The 18430-nt window shown below is 55.8% G+C and overlaps 1 protein-coding gene across 1 annotated transcript in view; it reads right to left on the reverse strand.

Moving 5' to 3' along the window:
* The window catches only part of LOC113998651, a 5869-nt gene extending 3371 nt beyond the window's left edge, over positions 1-2498 (reverse strand). Inside the window, exons 1-4 of the mRNA XM_039390144.1 lie at positions 2337-2498; positions 2028-2128; positions 1130-1268; positions 256-827 (exon numbers count right to left, since the gene is read on the reverse strand). Of these exons, the coding sequence (XP_039246078.1) occupies positions 256-827; positions 1130-1268; positions 2028-2128; positions 2337-2438 (914 nt within the window). The 5' untranslated portion in view covers positions 2439-2498. The remainder of the gene's footprint in view (positions 1-255; positions 828-1129; positions 1269-2027; positions 2129-2336) is intronic.
* Positions 2499-18430: the final 15932 nt, after the last annotated feature.

Here is an 18430-nt window from a genome sequence, read left to right on the forward strand (position 1 = left end):
TATATATTCTATATTTCTATATATATTTCTCTATATATGTTCTATATTTCTATATATATTTCTATATTTCTAATGATATTTCTATATTATTGTAACTATCATCTACTTAGCTAAATCATTCACTCAGGTCTGAGAAGGCGTGTCGAAAACAAGGATGCCTTGGCTAATAAACGCAGTGCTAGTCTTCCGTTCTGCTTGAGCCAGGGCCATAATCCAACGCCATCATTGCCAGAGTGCCCTGAATGCTTGTCTGACGTGAATCTCTGGGGCGTGGAAACCCTCCTCTTCTTCTCTGAAGGGCGGTAGTCTGTGTGCTGCACAACCTGGCTGTGGCAATCATAGCCCCGCCCTGTTGATCTTCTCTGCTCTCTCTGCCTCTGTCGGGTTTGCTCCCGAGCAGCCCGGAGCATGAGAGCCTGCTTGGAGCTGGCTTTGGAGGGCCCTGGGACTGCAGGATTCACTAAGACTTGCTCACAACGTGGAGGACTTGTTCTCTCCCTCTTTCTCTTCCGCAGTGAGCGGTCATAGTCTGTGTACTGCACAAACCGGCTGCCAAGGTTGTAAGTTCCCCGCACAGATCTGCTTGGCTCCCTCTGCCTCAGCAAGGTTTGCTCCTGAGCAGCCCTGGCAGCGGGAGCCCACCGGCAGATCCTCTTGGAAGGCCTTGCAGCTGTGCTATCCCTAGCACCACGGTCACGACTTGGAGGACCAGTTCTTCTCTCTGAAGCGTCGTCATAGTCTGTGGTGTCCCCAGACCAGCTGCGGAGATCCCTGCCCCACAGAGGGAATCTGCTCCGGGACCGCTCCCTGCCAGTGTCCTTCATGCCCTGCAAAGAGAGCTGTGGAGAGTTCCTGCCCTTTTCTCCTGAAAGGATCAGAGCAGTGGGGAACCCCTACAAGTTCTGGGACAGGACAGTTTGGGGCCTCCAAAAGGCTCTTTTGGAGGGCTACTAAGACCAAAAGGCCAGAGGCGCACCAAAGGGATGGAGCCAGGTGGGATGCTTGGAGAGGGAGCAGCGTTGTGGCTGTGAAGAAAGGTGCGGTGTGTGAGGGGCAAAAGAGAAATGCTGAGATCCCAGAAAGAAATCCACTCTTCCTCTGATGCCCTGACCCATGACCCCAAAGTTACCTTAGTCCTACCAGTCAGACCCTGTGGTCCAACAGAGCCCGCCTGCTTGCTGCTGGCCACACACGGACTGAGGAAGGAAGGGGCATGTGATGGTGCCAGGGAGGAAGAAGCCCTTTCTCCAATTCTCAGATCAGAGCATCTGGAGAAAAACAAAAGAGTGATCTCAGTTTAGAGCTGTTGTTGCAACCTCCTCTGGGGTTCAGTCATTTTCTCAGAGAGGCTTCTATGACAGAGAGAAGACTTAACCAAGGACACTAATGGGAAACTCAGCGTGGGTCTTCCCACCAAGTTTGCCTCTGTCCCAACAAAAACCTCATCTCTATACCTCCCACAGCCTCCATTTCATAAATTCACAGACTTGTTTGGGTTGCAAGGGACCTTTAACTTTATCTTGTTCCACCCCGCTGTGGTGGGCAGGAACACCCTCCACTATTCCAAGGTTTCTCCAAGCCCTGTCCAACCTGGCCTTGAACACTTCCAGGGATGGGGCCCCCACAGATGCTGTGGCAACCTGTGCCAGTGTCTCAGCACCCTTACAGCAAAGAATTCCTTCCCAATATCTAATGGAAACCTGCCCTCTGTTAGCTGGAAACTGATAGCCTCCATCCTGTCAGTACATTCCCTGACAAATGGTGCCTCCCCATCTTTCCTGGAGGTCCTCTTTAAGTCCTCTTATCTACAAGAGTCAACATCAGAGACCAGGCAAGTAGCAGATTCCATCCGGGCCGCAGCCTGAAGCCCAGTAAAGGACAGACACGGAGTAGTTCAGATTTGACAGCACTGAATGATGCAGGTAGTAATTTCATTTGATGAGAAAAACACTCAGGAAGGTGAGAAGCACAAGTGCAAATGAGGAAAAGGAAATGTATTCTGAAGATATTTGAATCCTGGTTATTACCTGGCATAGAACAGCAGGTAGGCTTGCTGCCTGAGAACTGTGTCAATGGAACACAGCTCCACAGATTCATCGTCCATCCGGTACCACAATCCATTGCTGGCCTGTAAAAAAAAGGCAAGGATCTCTCCATGGTTTCTCTCCAAAAACACAGGTAGGAAACTGCCAAACCGAGAGCATGTCAAAACAAATGCAGTCCAGCCACTAAGGAGGCCTTCTGCCCCAAAACTTTGCCTGTCAGTAACACTGACAGGAAAGTTTGTCTTCCCCAGCACACCTTTTTCCCCATTGGGAAGGAAGTTGCTCTTTTACCTTTGTGTAGCAGAAATAGTGTCCTCCATGACAGCTGACACCACTGTGCACCAGGACAGCATATAAGGAGTAGAGGAGTGGTTCTCCATCTGCCTGAGACATGTATGGGCGAAGATCCAAGTACTCCGGATACTCTACAAGCTATGGAGAGACCAAGAGGGCTCAGAAATGACCCTGGTCTGGGACATGAAATAGCCTACCAAGTGCAGGGGCCAGTCCAGGTGTATCAATACATCTCGGGGGCTCATGGGCACTTGGTTTTCCATAAAGCAACATAAAATCGTTTGGGTGGCAGGAAACCCTTCTCAGTCAAAGCAGCCCTATCAGAGCACAGTGCTTGCCCGTCTTCCCACAGGAACTTTCCACTCCCCAGAAGGGACCACAAAAAACCCAACACAAGCAGCTTGTGACAAGCATACTGCTTTAGGAAATCTGCTTCTTGAAGAGAAAGCTGCACACCAATAGTGTACACACCTGTAGTGGTTTGAACCTTGTTTTCCCCAGAGGCTAAGAGAAGTGGTAGACCCCAAGGGGTGGAAACCCCTGGAAGTTTTGAAGTTCTGCCCAATGGGCGCTCCTGCAGAAATGTAAACATACCACAACCAGACCGGAAAAGAAGAGTTGTAGTTTGGTGGTTGTAGGAGAGGTGGCCATGTTGTAGAGCCACGAGGTAGGGGCTCTGAGCCCCTTGGGGCCTCTGGCCCCCTCCCAGCCCCTGGCTGGGGGCTGCAGGGACCTGGAACAGCATAAAGCTGGGCTAGGTGCCTGTAGTATGCCGGGAGATGTTTTCTCCATGGGCACAGAGCAGCAGCCGACGCTGACCAGAGAAACAGTGGCAGAGAGCCAGAGATAAGAACCTGAACTGAAGAAGCAGCAGAAGCAACATGCAGCACTGCAGAGGAGACTCCTGGAAGGAGAGCCGAGGAAAGGAGAGCCAGCAGCTGAGAGCTACAGAGTTCTTGGGGGTAAGACTGATACCAGATCCCCAAAACTCCTTTGAGACCTCCTGGAAGGAGGAAGATGATGGACTCTTACTTGAAAGAGCCTTGAAGTGCGACATGCACTGTAGAAAGGAGCTAGAGAGCTCCGAGAGGAATGCAGGGGGAGTTGACCTTGGCTTCCCCCCCCCCTCGCACTGCTGCCACGGTGGCAGCCTGAGAGACAGGGCACAGAGGCCCTGCAAGAGATACCAGACCGTCACGAAGACCCCCCTGTGTCTTCGTGATATGACGTGGTGAAACGACCTTGTCTGGGGTTACGAAGTCCACGGAAGACCCCTCGGTTGTGAGGCGATGGGGCCAAGAGAGAGGCTTGGATACCTCCCTTGTGGATGCTGGCAGAAATCCAGCTATCAGCTGCTGCATGAGATGAGAAGAAGCAACCTGCTGCCTCAGAAGATGCTGCTGTTTAGAGACTGGAAGGGATCTGTCCTTCTTTCCCTCCTGGACTTTTATTTGGAGGGGAGAAGAGATCTGATCCATTGTAAATACTATATGTCATGGTAGAGATAGTTTGTGATCGTGTGTATAATGTGATATGGTATTTATTTGTACAGTCATTGTAATATATTCCCTTTCCCCCACTTTGAGTCTGGTGTGTTTTGTCTGAAAAAACCCATCTCACATTAGGTTGAGATGTGGGAGGGGGGATGGAGCTAGGGAATTGGATTTTGGGACTATCTCAAACCATGACACCCACACAAAACAACCAACCAGCAGATCCACATTCCAAACTGAAGACCCTCCAAAGGCTGTGGGGGGGTGTGGGGTTTTTTTAACTCTCTCCTCAGAAAGGGGAGGCACTGCCTGGAGGAGGCCACTTGTCCCTTCATGGTCCCAGTTGCTCCCAGTATGATCCCACTATGAGTCCAGTCACCACCAATGATCCCAGTAAATTCCAGACACTTCCAGTGGATTCAATGAATCCAGTTTAATCCCAGTCATCCCCAGTATGGTTGCAGTCCCTCTCCCATACTCCCAGTATTATTGCAGTCATTCCCAGTCTGGTCCAAGTATGAGCCCAGCAGGGGCCCAGCTGCTCCCACTCTGATCCCAGTTGCCCCCAGTGTGGTTGTTCCAGGATGGATCAGGAATGGGGACCCCTCTGTGCCCCCCCCTTGTGTCACCCTGTTCTGGGAGAGCTTTGGGGGGACATCTGCACCCCAACACGGCATCCAGCGCATCCCAAAGTGTGCAGGACCCCCTTAAACCACCCCACAGCCCCCAAGGAACCTCCAAACCAACTCAGAGTCCACCCAGAACTCCACCTAACCCTTTTCTGGGGGGACTTTCATGGACTCTGGTGTTACTGGGAGCCTCCCCTGGCTGCACGTGAGGAGCTCTTGGGTGAGAGGGGGTGTTGGGAAGGGGGGGTCGGTGAGTCAGAGGGGATAAAAGGGGTGGTGGGACCCAAGACTGAATGGGAGAGGAGTGGGACCCCCCAAAAGTGGAGAGGGAGGGAGGCTGAGAATTGGGGGATGATGGGAAAGGGGTGGGTGAGGTCAGAAGAGGGGGAAAAAGGGGAGGGTGGGACCCACAAACTGAGCATGAGGGAGGTGGGGATTGGGGGAATGATGTGTATGGGGTGGGAGAGGGGGAAAAAGTGGGGATTGAGACCCCAAACTAAGCATGAGGGGGCTGGGGCTTAAGGGGACCATGGAAAAGTGGGAGAACCAGGGAGAGGGGTGGAAAAGGGGGGTGGTCTGGAGGGATGGACAGTCCCATGGGGGTCTTTGGGCACTGGGGGTTGGGAAAGGGGGGTGGTCCCCCTGAGCTCCCAACTTCCTCTGGAGTGCTGGGGGCTGCTGGATCCAATCTCAGCCTTGCATTGTGCCAACAGTTGAAATTTAGACCAATTCTAGAGGGGGGACTGAACCACGTTTGTCCCCCAGGGTTTAATGATGGCAAATCAGATCTATTGAAAGAAAATGAATTATTTATTTTTGCAAATGATGACACAGAACAGAATTATTTAGTGAACAGTAGAAACACTAAAACTACCAGTAGTACAGGACAGGCCACAACACTAAAGCAATTGTTGAAGCAATTCTACTAAAGGTGGCAAACAAGCAAGAATTCTGAATTAGAGATGGATGGAACTCTCCCAGACCAGCGCTCGTGGGGAGATCTCTGCTCTCAACCTCCAGCAGTGACCTTGGGGGGGTCCCAAGCCAAGGCAGGAATCTCCACACACCCCCAAGAAGGGTTCTATGGAAGAACCTGCCCCTGGGAAAGGGGACTGGCCCTTTCTGGTAGAAACCCATGGACTGACAGTCCTTGGACTCCAGGGCTTCCCTCACCATCAGGGGCTTCATTTGGGGTCAAACCAGTCTGGGGTCCAACATCTCCTGCCTTGTCCCGGCCCCCTCTCAGCTCAGCACTGACCCCTTTGCAAATGGGGCATTGTCTTGGGGCCATTGCAGGGGGGATGTCCTGCCCCAGTGTCCCAGTGTTCCTTTAATTGCCAGAGGCCCTGCAGTGTCCCAGGGGCCCCTTGATTCCATGACCTTCTGAAACACCTCAGGCTTCCTTTGGTTCCATGAGGCCCCCCTGTCACAAAGGCCCCTGGATTCCATGAATTCCGCAGTGTCACAAGGTTCCTTTTTTTCCATGGGGCCCTGCAGTGTCCCAATTGTGCCTTGATTCCAGGAGTACCCAAATTCTCCCAGGGTTCCTTTGGTTTCAGGAGGTCCCGCAGTGTCCCAGCGGCCCCTTCATTCCAGGCAGGCCCAGGGAGACGAAGGCAAAGACGGAGCCCCGACCCCCGTCAGCATCTTGGGGGGGCGGGGGGGCAGGACCCGGGAAACGGCGGCGGCTGCTGGAAAGGGACTGGGATGGACTGGGATGGACTGGGATGGACTGGGATGGACTGGGATGGACTGGGACACCATGATACACTGGGACCAGGACTGGGACCCAGCAGGACCCCCCGGGAGCGGGATCTGAGCACACTGGGACCTTCCAGGACCAGAACTGGGGCAACAGGGATCCTACTGGGAGCAACTGGGACCACACTGAGGGCTACTGGGAGCAACTGGAGGCCACATAGGATATAGTGGGAGTGCCTTGGAGTCACTGGGATCATACTGGTGGAAACTGGAATGTTACTGGGGCATCTGGGAGTGACTGGGAAGGACTACAAGCATGCTGAGGGCTCTACTGGGATATACTGGGAGTGTCTGCAACCATGGTGGGGGTAACTGGGACTGTACTGGGAGTGACTGGGACTACATGAAGGGGAATTAGGACCAGGCTGGGGGCAACTGGAAGGAACTGTGAGTGACTGGATCTACAATAGAAGCAACTGGGAATGACTGGGACTGTCAGGAGGGAGGACTGGGATCATACTTGGAGTGACTGGATCTGTGCTAGGGGCAACTGGGAGCAACTGGGACCATACGGGGATCACAGTGGGAGAAGCTTGGCCCATGAGGGGAGCAACTGAGACCACACTGAGGGTGACTGGGGTCATACTGGGATCATATCAAGAGTGAGTGGGATCATGCAGGAGGTGATTGGGATCATCCTGGGAGCAACTGGGAGTGCACTGGGGATGACTGGAAGTGGTTGTGAGCAACTGGGATCCTGCTGGAAGCTTCTGGGGGCAACTGGGAATGAGTGGGACCACATGGAGGAAACTGGGAGCAACTGGGAGAGACCAGGAGTGACTGGGATCATCCTGGGACTGACTGGGCGCTGAATCCGAAAAATCGGTCCGAGAAACTGCTCAGAGACTTTTTTCTCTTTAAGCAGCAAGGTATTTGTTTATTCAACGTTGGGAGCAAGCCAGCTCGCGCTGGACAAACTTGCTCCAAGGCTTCACACAAAATCAGCATTTTTATACAATCTTCAGCTGGGATTAAATGCATATTCAAGTGATTCCAACATCTCTCTCTGCATATTAAGAATAGGCGGAGTATAGGTGGAGCTCAGGCGGGGCTTGGGGCGGTGCTTCTCTTGGCCCTCAATCCTGAGGGGACTTCCACTCTTCCTCCATGGCTCTGGGGGCTTCAACTCATCTTCCTCAGCTTGACCTTCCTTCTCTTCCATTGTTCTTGACCCGCTCCCTGAAGCTTGGAAAAAGCCCTGGCTCCCGGCCTATTCCTCCTCTTCCAATGTCTCCCTGATCCTGCTGTCTCTCTAATTTATCCCCTCTAGGCCTAGGACATGTTCCTGTACTATTCTCTGAAGCTTTGCTCCAGTCAGTAGAACAGAACGAGCACAGATGGTCTTGGATGTTGGGAGCTTGTTAGCAGGCCCAAATTTCTTTGTGAACTCTTTTGGGCCTGGCCTCCTGTTCCACCAGGGACACAGCCCGGGCCCGGGGGTTCCCATTCCCATTCCACGGGTTTGCATTCCTGTTCCAGGTGTTCCCATCCCATTCTAGTTGTTCCCATCCTATTCCAGGTGTCCCCATTCCCATTCCAGGAGTTCCCATTCCAGGTGTTCCCATTCCCATTCCAGGTGTCCCCATTCCCTTTCCAGGTGTCCCATCCCATTTTAGGTGTCCCCATTCCCATTCCAGGTGTCCCTCCTCCCATTCCTCCTGTTCCCATCCCACTTCTGGTTTCCCCATTCCCAGTTCTTGGTGTTCCCATTCCCATTCCAGGTGTCTCCATTCCCATTCCTATTGTCCCCATTCCAATTCCAGGTGTTCCCATCCCACCTCTGTTTTCCCTACTCCCATTCCAGGTGTTCCCATTCCCATTCCAGGTGTCCCCATTCCAGTTCCAGGTGTCCCCATTCCAATTCCTGGTGTCCTCAATGTGCTCCCAATATTCCCATTCCCAGTGTTCCCATTCCCAGCCCAGGTGTCCCCATTCCCACTCCCAATGTTCCCGTTCCCATTCCAGGTGTTTCTATTCCCATTCCAGGTGTCTCCATTCCCATTCCAGATGTCCCCATTCCCATTCCTGCCGCCCCCATTCCCATTCCTGGTGTCCCCAGTCTGCTCCCAATGTCCCCATTTCCATTCCAGGTCTTCCCATTTCCATTCCTGGTGTTCCCATCCCATTGCTATTGTCCCCATCCCATTCCTTATGTCCCCATTCCAGGCATTCTCATTCCCATTCCAGGTGTTCCTATTCCCATTCCAGGTGTTCCAATTCCCTTTCCTGGTGTTCCATCCCATTCCAGGTGTCCCCATTCCCATTCCTATTGTCCCTCCTCCAATTCCTGGTGTTCCCATCCCACTTCTGTTTTCCCCATTCCCAGTTCTTGGTGTTCCCATTCCCATTCCAGGTGTCTCCATTCCCATTCCAGGTGTCCCCATTCCCATTCCACGAATTCCCATTCCCATTCCAGGTGTCCCCATTCCCGTTCCAGGTGTCCCCATTCCCATTCCCCCTGTCCCCATTCCCATTCCTGGTTCCCAGGGAGGAACTGCCGGATGCCAGAGGAGGAGTCAGAATTTATTGCCCAAAGCAGGAGATATTCACACAAAAATTAACCCCCGGTGATGTCACCACTGTCCCTGTGATGTCACCGCTGTCCCTGTGATGTCACCAATGTCCCTGTGATGTCACCAATATCCCTGTGATGTCACCAATGTCCCTGTGATGTCACCGCTGTCCCTGTGATGTCACCAATGTCCCTGTGATGTCATCGATGTCTCTGTGATGTCACCACTGTCATTTCCCCTGCTGGTTTACCTTAAAACCAGCACACCAGGTCTGTGCCCAACGGGGGTCCCTGTGGATCATCCAATGCGGGTCCTCCCATGGCTGATGGAGTTGGAGCAGCGGCCGAAGCTCTTCCCGCAGTCGGGGCACTCGGGGCTTCCATTACTGGTGGGTCCGTGGGTGGGAGGTCAAGGAAGAGCTCTGCCTGAAGCTCTTCCCACACTCCCCACAGTGGAAGGGCCTCTCCCTGATGTGGAGGCGACGGTGGGTGTAGAGGGTGGAGCTGTCCCACATTCCCTACACGTGTAGGGCTGTTCCCCAGTGTGGATGTGCTGGTGGCTGAGCAGCTTGGGGCTTGTGCTGAAGCTCTTCCCACATTCCAAGCACTTGTAGGGCCATTCCCTGCTGTGGATGCAACGGTGTTTGCAAAGGCTGGAGCTGTCCCTGAAGTTCTTCCCACACTCCCCACATGTGTAGGGCCGTTCCCCACTGTGGATGCGACAGTGTCTGTGGAGGATGGAGCTCTGAGTGAAGGTCTTTCCACACTCCCGACACATGTAGGGTCGTTCCCCAGTGTGGATGTACTGGTGGCTGAGGAGGTGGGAGCTCCGTTTGAAGCTCTTCCCACATTCCCCACACATGTAGGGCCTTTCCCCACTGTGGATCATCTGGCGGCTGACGAGGTGGGAGCTCTGAGTGAAACTCTTCCCACATTCCTCACACATGTAGGGCTTTTCCTTACTGTGGATCATCTGGTGTCGGAGCAGGGTGGAGATCTGATTGAAGCTCTTCCCACATTCCTCACACATGTAAGGCCTTTCCCCACTGCGGATCATCTGGTGTCGGAGCAGGTGGGAGTTCTGATTGAAGCTCTTCCCACACTCCCCACACGTGTAGGGCCGTTCCCCACTGTGGATGTGCTGGTGCTTGAGGAGGTCAGTGCTCTTGCTGAAGCTCTTCCCACATTCCAAACACCTGAAAGCCTTTTCCCTGCTGGGAGGCTGCTCAGGGACCACCAGCTCGCAGCTCCACCTCAAGCTCCGGCCGCCTTCCCGGCACACGCTGGCTCTTTCCTCCTCACAGCCCCCTGGGCTGGCTTTGCAGCCCCTCCTGCGGGGGCATCTCCGGCCCTTTTCCTCCCCGCTGCCTTCCTGCGCCGGGGAGCCCTTCAAAACGGCCTCTCCCACCAGGCTCTGCCGCCGGGATTTGTCCTCCGCGCTCTCTGGCCTCACCTCGGGGCCTGGGGCAGGAAGCAACAAGGACACGCAGGGGATTTGACTCCGGCCCACAGGGAAGCCCAGGGACATCCCCCCAACTCCGACCCCGGCAGGACGGTCACAAAAGACAAAAGACCGACCCAAAGGGGCACTGACTTCCTCCTCACCTGCCTGGGGGGACCAAGGCATCTTCCTCTTCCTCGCAGCCTCCTCCTCCATCCACCAAGCTTTGGGAAGCAGAAATCCTGCTAGAGGGGAAAACAAGGGGTGAGCGCGTTGCCTTGGGGGTTCCTCCTGCCCAACTCCAGCTCTAGGACTCACCGGGCATCTTGTGTCCATAAAAACCTCCAGAACACCAACATTCAGCCCAAAAACCCCTCCCAGGAGTTTCCCCTCTCTGCTCTCTGGGGTTTGGGGGGTCCCCCCTGTCTGTCCTGATGGCACTTCTGCCTGCATTGGGGGTCTCCCTTCTCCCGGCTGCCCGGTGACCCGCGGTTCCAAGGGGTTCCCAGTCTCCAGGGTCCCCTTGAGTGTTGCCAGGGGGGTCCCAGGGCTCACTTCTCCCCACTCTGCCTCCTGGGGCCGGCCGGCCCTCCTCTCTCGCCTCCCACCCTCGCAAACCTCTTGGCGCTCTCGGCTCCCACCCCGCCTCAAGGCCCCCCCTCCTCTCCACACTCCAAGGCCTTCCCCCTCTCCGGGACCCCCGCTTAAGGGGCCCGGCGCTCCCTCTCTGCTCCCCCCCCTCCAGCATTCCGGGGGTCCCCCAGCTCCGGGATCGCCCCTCTCCGCTCTCCCCACTCCGCGGCTACCGGGGTTCCCCCCCGGCTCTCACGGGGGGCCCCCAAACCGCTCTCGCCCCCCCCGCCATTGCCGAGCCACCGCCAGGACCTTTGGGCTGCTCTTCTTTGTGCTCCCGCTCGGCTCCTCCCTCGGCTGGGCCGCCGCTTTTGGCGGGTTTCCTCCTCCGGGATCCGCCCCCTGCAGCCCTTCCCCCCCTGGCCCAGCCCCCTTGGGCCCCCCTTGGGCCCCCCTTGGGCCCCCTTGCCCAATAAGTCTGATTATACAGACAAGCAATTTGGTTTTAACCCACAGAACCCAAATGTAGAACCCAGCACCCTGGGCCATGAACAAAGTGGTGTTCCTTGGGCCCCCCCAAGATCAAAGTAAAGGGAGAGGGAAAAACCTGTTGGTGGGAGAGCTGTTGCAGTCTGGTCAAAAGTGGGGATTGCAGTCCAGTTGAGGGGGGTGGTCTCAGGCTGGTTGAGAGCGGTGAGCTGCAGTCCTCCTCTGGATCCCACGAGTGGTAAAAAGGTTCCGAAACTCCAGGTTTATATATTCTCCAGTTCAGGCAGGAATGCCCAGTCCTCCCCTCACAGTGGGGAATTCCATAAAAGGATGCTTAGTCCTTCCCTAAGAGCGGGGAATTCCATAAAAGGGTATGAGGATACTCAGAGCAGTGAATTCCATAAAAGGGTATGAGGACAGGAACACCCCCCCACCTCGCAGGCCCCCCCCCTCCCCCACCCCCCCTGACAACAGTTCCTGGGAAAATGGCATGGAAGGCCGGAGAATCCACAGTTTTGGGCTACACCCATCCAGTGAGGAATCGGTCCCAGCTGTTCTAACTAGGACAGAATTCCAGAGTGGGATCAGGTGGAATTGTGGACTGGGATAAGGGCTGGATTCAGGAGTGGGATTGGGATGGGATTGGGGTGGGATGGACAGAGCAGGATCAGGAGGGAATCCGGAGCAGTTCCTACTCTCCCTGGGCTCCACAGCCAGCTCCATCTCCTGGGATGGGAACAGGGACATGGTGACTCCTTTCCCCGCTCTCATCCCAGCAGGAATCACAGCCTGAGCGATCCTGGAGCTGGATCCGTCCCTTCCCTCTCCCTGTGGAAAGGCAGGAGCTGCTGGCAGAGCTCATCCCGCTGCTCCCACCCACCCCGGCCCCCCTGCGGCTCTTCCCGATGGATCAACTTCCTGCTTTTTCCCGTGTGAAACCCAGGACCACAATTATTCCGGAGGCTTTAATTTGGGTGTGAAAATCTCCTGCTTTGGGCAATAAATCCTGGCTCCCTCCTCCGGCATCCGGCAGTTCCTCTGTGGGAACCAGGAATGGGAATGGGGACGGGGGGCTTGGATGGGGACATTGGGAACAGGCTGGGGACAGTAGGAATGGGAATGGGGATGTCAGGACTGGGATGGGAACACTGGGAATGGGGATGTGGAAGACCAGGATGGGAACAAGGGGGACAGGAACAGGGACACTGGGAGCAGGCTGGGCATTACCAGCAGGAATGGGAATGGGGACTTGGGGGACCAGGATGGGGACACTGGGAACAAGTTGGAGTCACCAGAAGTTGGGAATGGGGATACCAAGAGCAGGTTGTGGACACCAGGAACAGGGAATGGGAACACCAGGAGACAATGGGGAAAGGGATGGGGACACCAGGAACAGGATGGGAAGACCAACTGAAGGTTGCGGACAACAGGAACTGGGAATGGGGACATCAGGAGTTGGGAATGGCAACACCAGGAATGGGAATGGGGACATGGGGGACCAGGATGGGGTCACGGCAAACAGGCTGGACATTACCAGCAACTGGTAATGGGAACACCAGGAGTGGGAATGGGAATGTGGGGGACCAGGATGGGGACACTGGGGACAGGAACAGGGACCCTGGGAGCAGGCTGGGCATTACCAGCAATGGGAATGGGCACGGCAGGAATGGGAATGGGCACAGCAGGAACTCTGTGTCTCTGCTGGCCCCCCGGGCTGTGCCTTGGAGCCCTGACAGCTCCTGCAGGTCGCAGCTTTCCCAAGGCCTGGCAGCCCTCGCTGCCGTTGCCGGTCCTGCAGCGCCGGGCGGGACGCGCTGCGGATCCCGCCGGGCTCCGGCGCTGCCACGGAACCCGCCGGCACCGTCAGCCCGCACGGCACCCACGGCAAGGGGCACCACGGCCGGGCAGCTGCTCCCCACGGCATCGCCAGCCCACAGCACCCGGCAGCTCCCATTGACTCACTGCAGCAGGAGAGCAGCAAAGCCTGGCAGCAAACTCCCAGGGCAATTCTAGGGGCCAAAGGGACGCTTCCAGCAGCATTCCGGACTTGAGTATTCCCGCAGAATTCCTTCTCCAGCTCTGCAGCCTCTCCTGCTGTTCCAGGACTGTCGGGTTTACACTGCCCTCCTGCTGCTCCTGGCTCAGGGCTCGCCAGGTTCAGTGCCCCCTCGGCAGCCCCGGACAAAAGGAGGGCACTGCTCTGCTCTGCTTTCTGCTGCTGAACATCTTCATTCTCCTCCTCGCAAGGACCCACAACTCTCCCGCTTTACAAAGAGCAGCAGCACTTGGCAGGCCCGGCAGGATCTTCCCCACAAAGGCCGTGGCACTGCCCTGTGCTCGTCCTGCCACAGGAGCTCAAGGCTTCTGCACAGCACAACTTCCCAGCAGTGACCTCCCTGCTCCAGAGGGATGAGGAGCCTCTGCTGAACTGCAGAGATTCACACACTGCAACCACTGCACTGCCTGCATTTCCTGCCATTCTGCAGCACTTGGGCATCTACTGTGGCTCTTCCTGCTGTTTAAGAAGGAGGTTTGCAAGCCCTGGGAGCTGGATGGAGTTTTGTTCCAGCTGCCAGCTAAGGAAGTTTTCAACCTGTTACACAATACATGCAATGAAAACTCCAGTGATTTAAGAACTTGGACTCCAGCAGAACTGTTGGATTATTTATTTCATCAGGAAAAATAGACCAGGAAATAAAGCCATCCCTTAATATATGTAAGTCAAATTAACTCATTTAGGTAAATAAATAGGCTGTAAAAAGGAAGTTACTGACTTTTATAAATGGATACATTAGAGAAGGGAGCAGGATACAGGACTTGGGATGCTCCTTGGAATACTATTCCAGAAATGTCTTAGTACAGAGCATTAGACTCCACAACAGAATCCTGCCAAGTAATTATATCCACATAGGAAAGTGAATTGTTGGTGATCCTGACCTGGCTTTTGGAGGTATCAGGAGCTCCTAAAAACCAAGTATCTTAAACTGAAAGCTTTATTCAAGTAGCTGAATCTACCCAGCACAGGGCCTTCTACAGCTCATGGTCAAGTTGCTTTCAAGACAGAAAACCCCAAACAGGCACAATCTTCCACTCCAAAGTCTCACCCAACTGCCTTCATCTCATCCCTGCCCTTCCCCAAGAAGATTCCACCAGCCAAGCCCAGGGCACTCCAAAGGAAACCCTTGGGTGACCTTGTCTGGTGTTCCCTGGGCACTGAGGGAAGAAGAGAAGTTTATCAAGGTGCCAAATGCCCACAGAGATCTTGGAAATCAGCTCTCCAGGATGCTTTGCAGCCCTTCTCAGTCAGCTTGAGCTCTTCAAATACACTTGTCCTCAGCGTTTTCTCTGAAAGGGTCACTATGATCTGAAGGGTCAAACTCAGAAGTGTCTGAACCTGCAGACAGTCCTTCCTTCCAGGCATAGCTGCAGCTGCTTGGGAATGTTATTCCCTGCTGGCAGCTTCCCACAGAGCTGTGGGCACACATTCTCCAGGCAGCTCACTGAATGCAGAGTTTCCTTCCAACATGAAGGGAGTCTTTGCTCTACAACATCTCTCCCCGGTGGCACTGTGTGATTGCAGGCTGGTTCTCCTGGCTCTGCCTGTGTCCTGCTCTCCTTGGAAAGCACCATGTCCGTAAGGATCCAGATGTTGATCCTGATCTCGAAGAGAATCAATAAAATATCATTAAACAGGCATAAAATGTTGTGGATCAATCAATGAAATGCCAGATCTATCTGAAAATAGACACAAATACAATGTTGTGGAGCTCCTGGCCCTGCTTTCCCAGCCCTGTGGGGGTGGGAAGCCCCGGGGCCTCACTTCTCTGCCCCCTAATTAGGAACAATTTATTAGGCCAATTAACCACGGAGTCATTTGTCCCTGAGCTGCTTTGTCCCTCTGCCAGGCACAGGCCAGCCCGGGCTCCGCAGGCTGCAGGGCTGCTGCGTCCTGTCAGTGCTCAACACCTGGGATTTATTTGCCCCCAAAAGGGAAAACGGCCCCGAATCCCGTGGGCCGAGCGCAGGAGGGGACAGAGTTGTGGCACAAAACTGCAGCCGCCGGGTTTGCCCAGCCCGGGAAGAACCAAGGGCCCCGCAGTGAGGTGGGACCCCCCAGCAGCCCCTGTGTGCCGTGCCCAGCTGAAGCCCTCCCTGGGGCGCTCGGGGCTGGCTGGGCACACTGGGAGCGCTGGGAAGGGCCCCGGCTCGGGGCGGGGGCGGCGGGTGCCCAGCAGTGACTGAGGGGAAGGGCCTTCACAGGGACCCCCCGCGCCCCTGGCTGCCCACGGGAAGGGTTTTTGGTCCCTCTGAGCGATTTGGCGGCGTTTCTGGGCTCGGCGGGGCCGGGCAGGCGGCAGCGGGACACGCGGGGCCCGGGCCGTGCGGCGGAGCCGGTTGGGAACTGCGGGGCGGCCCCAGCGGGGCCCGAGGGCGGAGCGGAGCCGCTTGGGAACGACCCCCGATCCCCCCGGGGCCAGGTCTGATGCCGGGAAAAGCACCACTGATAAGGAGGAGTATCTTGGCCAGCCCCCAGAGCTGGGAAGCATTCCAGAAGAAGAAACTGGATTTTCAGGCCTGTGACCAAAGAAGGATAATTTGGAGAAGGGATGTTCCCCAAACAGTCACCAGAGACCCTCAAGAGACCCCTACTCTGATGTAAATGAGTTCTGAAAACTGATTCAAATGTGTCAGAGAATCTGTGGGAGTGTTTAGTACATATGCATGAGTTTGGGGAAGTGTAATGCACATGTATTAGTTACATCCACAGAAACCAGGCTGTGAGACAGCCCAGTGTGGGTGTGATGGGAGGAGAACCCCCCCCCACCCACGCACCCAGTGCTGAAAAAAATAAACCCACTTTCTAATCCTGACATTCCAGTGACAGAGTTTTATTCCAGTTCGGTGACAGTTCCAGTTGCTCCCAGTATGATCCCCGTTGCCCCAGTTCTGGTCCCGAGGGGTCCCAGTCCTGGTCCCGAGGGGTCCCAGTCCTGGTCCCGGTGTATCCCAGTGTCCCAGTCCATCCCGGTCCCTTCCCAGCAGCCGCCGCCGTTTCCCGGGTCCTGCCCCCCCGCCCCCCCAAGATGCTGACGGGGGTCGGGGCTCGGTCTTAGGCTTCGTCTCCCTGGGCTGGAGCTCGGCCTCCGCCCGCGGGAGGAGCTGAGGGGGGTCCCCGGGGGCCGTGTGTCCCCCCCAGAGCGTGTGTGCCCCCCCGGGACCCCCATCCCGGGGGGAGCCCCCCTTTCCCCTGACCCCGGGCTCCCCTTGAATCCCCCTTTCCTGGGCACTGAGACCCCCCTGCATCTCCTTCCCCAGCTCTGTGACCCCCCCTGCACCCCCGTATCCAGCTCCACAACCCCTGCAATCCCTTTCTCAGTCCCTGCATCCCCCTGTGCAGGGGGGGCTGCAGGGGTTTGGGGGGTCTCACCAGGGCTTTGCCCCAGGACACCCTGCCTCGGGCTCTGGGGGTGGGGGGTGACGGCTGCTCTCGAGCCCCCCCTTTTTTCCGCACCCCTTCCCCACCCCCATTCTGGATCTGCCATTCCAGAGCCGTGGGGGGGCCTCGCCGCAGCCCCCCCGCTGTCCCCGCTGTCCCCTCGGGGCCCTGACGGCCGCCCTGGCGCTGTCCCTCGGGCTGCCCGGGGAGTTGCCCCCACGGGCTCTTGGGGCGGGGCTGGAGGGGTCCCGCTGCCCCTCTGCTGTGTTCAAGCACCTGAGGAACAGGGAGCAAACCCCCAGGTCGGGTTTCCCGGCTGCAAAGCCTGGTAGGGCTGCCCCACCAGGAGGAATTTGGGGCTTGGGGACAGGAACAAAACACGGCATCAATTAAACCTTATAAAAATTCAAGCATTGGGACAGGAAAAAAATCATCCTTTGGAGTCTTCCCTTTGCAAACACAGACAGAGGGTTCTCACCTGGGGAAGTACCAGCCTGGTAATAATTTTATTTACACTAGTGATGCCAACAATTTCTGCTGGGCATTGATGGGGGGGGTTATATAGTTTTAGTAAGTATAGAAACACTTGGCAGTTGCCAGTGACTCAACAGCAGCTTCCACAGGTATTTTCGTCTCTGTCAGTTGATCCTTGGTCTATTTTTTTGACTTTTGTTCCTTATAAATATTCCACAAATCACTCCTATGGAACCAGTTTTGCTTTGCTGAGGAGAGCTGTGACTGCTGGGCCCTTGGGGGATTATGAGCTTTTTGTGTTTTTATTTGAGGAGCACAGGAGCATCCAGGCAAAGCCCCAGGATGGAGCAGGACCTGCCCAGGCCCCGGGAGCTCAGGCTGTTGTCCCAGCTCAGCTCGTGGCAGGAGGAGCTGAGGGTGCCCCTGTCCCCTCTGTGCCCCCCAGGGGTGGCAGAAGCCCCTCGGGAGGCAGGTCCAGAGGCACCATCCCCTGTCCCAGGGGCTCCCCGAGCTGCCCTGCACAGGGTGGGCACACGGGGGGTGGGCTCAGGTGGGTCTGAGGGGCCGTACAGCACCTTGGGGGGTGACCTGGGGGGCTGGGACTGAAAACCCCTCGGAGCTGTGCAAGTCCTTGAGACAACGAGCTCCTGCTTTTTTAATGAACAGCTTGAAGAACAACCCAAGTGGAATCCTGTTTTTGTTCTCCAACTTTCAGAGAAAATCACAGACCCTGCCTGGAGCACCTCCTGCCCCTCCTCCTGCACTGCCCTTGCCACTCCCACTATCATCCCAGTCACTTTCAGTCACTCCCAATAGGATCCCAGTTGCCCCCAAGGTGGTCCCAGTTGCTCCCAGTCCCCCGCACGATGGTTCCTTTCCCTCTCAGGGACTCCCAGTCTGAGTCCAGTATGGCCCCAGGCACTTTCAGTCACTGCCTGGAGGAGGCCATTTGCCCCTGCATGGTCCCAGTTGCTCCCAGGATGATCCCACTATGTGTCCAGTATGTGTCCCAGTATGCTCCCAGGAACTTGCAGACACTTGCAGTACAAATCCAGTTTGATCCCAGTCATCCCCAGTATGGTTTCAGTCCCTTTCTCATACTCCCAGTATTATTGCAGTCACTCCCAGTATGGTCCCAGTATGAGCCCAGCAGGGGCCCACCTGCTCCCACTCTGATCCCAGTTGCCCCCAGTGTGGTTGCTCCAGGATGGATCAGGAATGGGGACCCCTCTGTGCCGCCCCCTTGTGTCACCCTGTTCTGGGAGAGCTTTGGGGGGACATC

Source organism: Pipra filicauda, unplaced genomic scaffold (assembly GCF_003945595.2).
Source record: "Pipra filicauda isolate LSUMZ 115617 unplaced genomic scaffold, ASM394559v2 scaffold805_size115273_pilon, whole genome shotgun sequence".
NCBI classification, from domain to species: Eukaryota; Metazoa; Chordata; class Aves; order Passeriformes; family Pipridae; genus Pipra; species Pipra filicauda.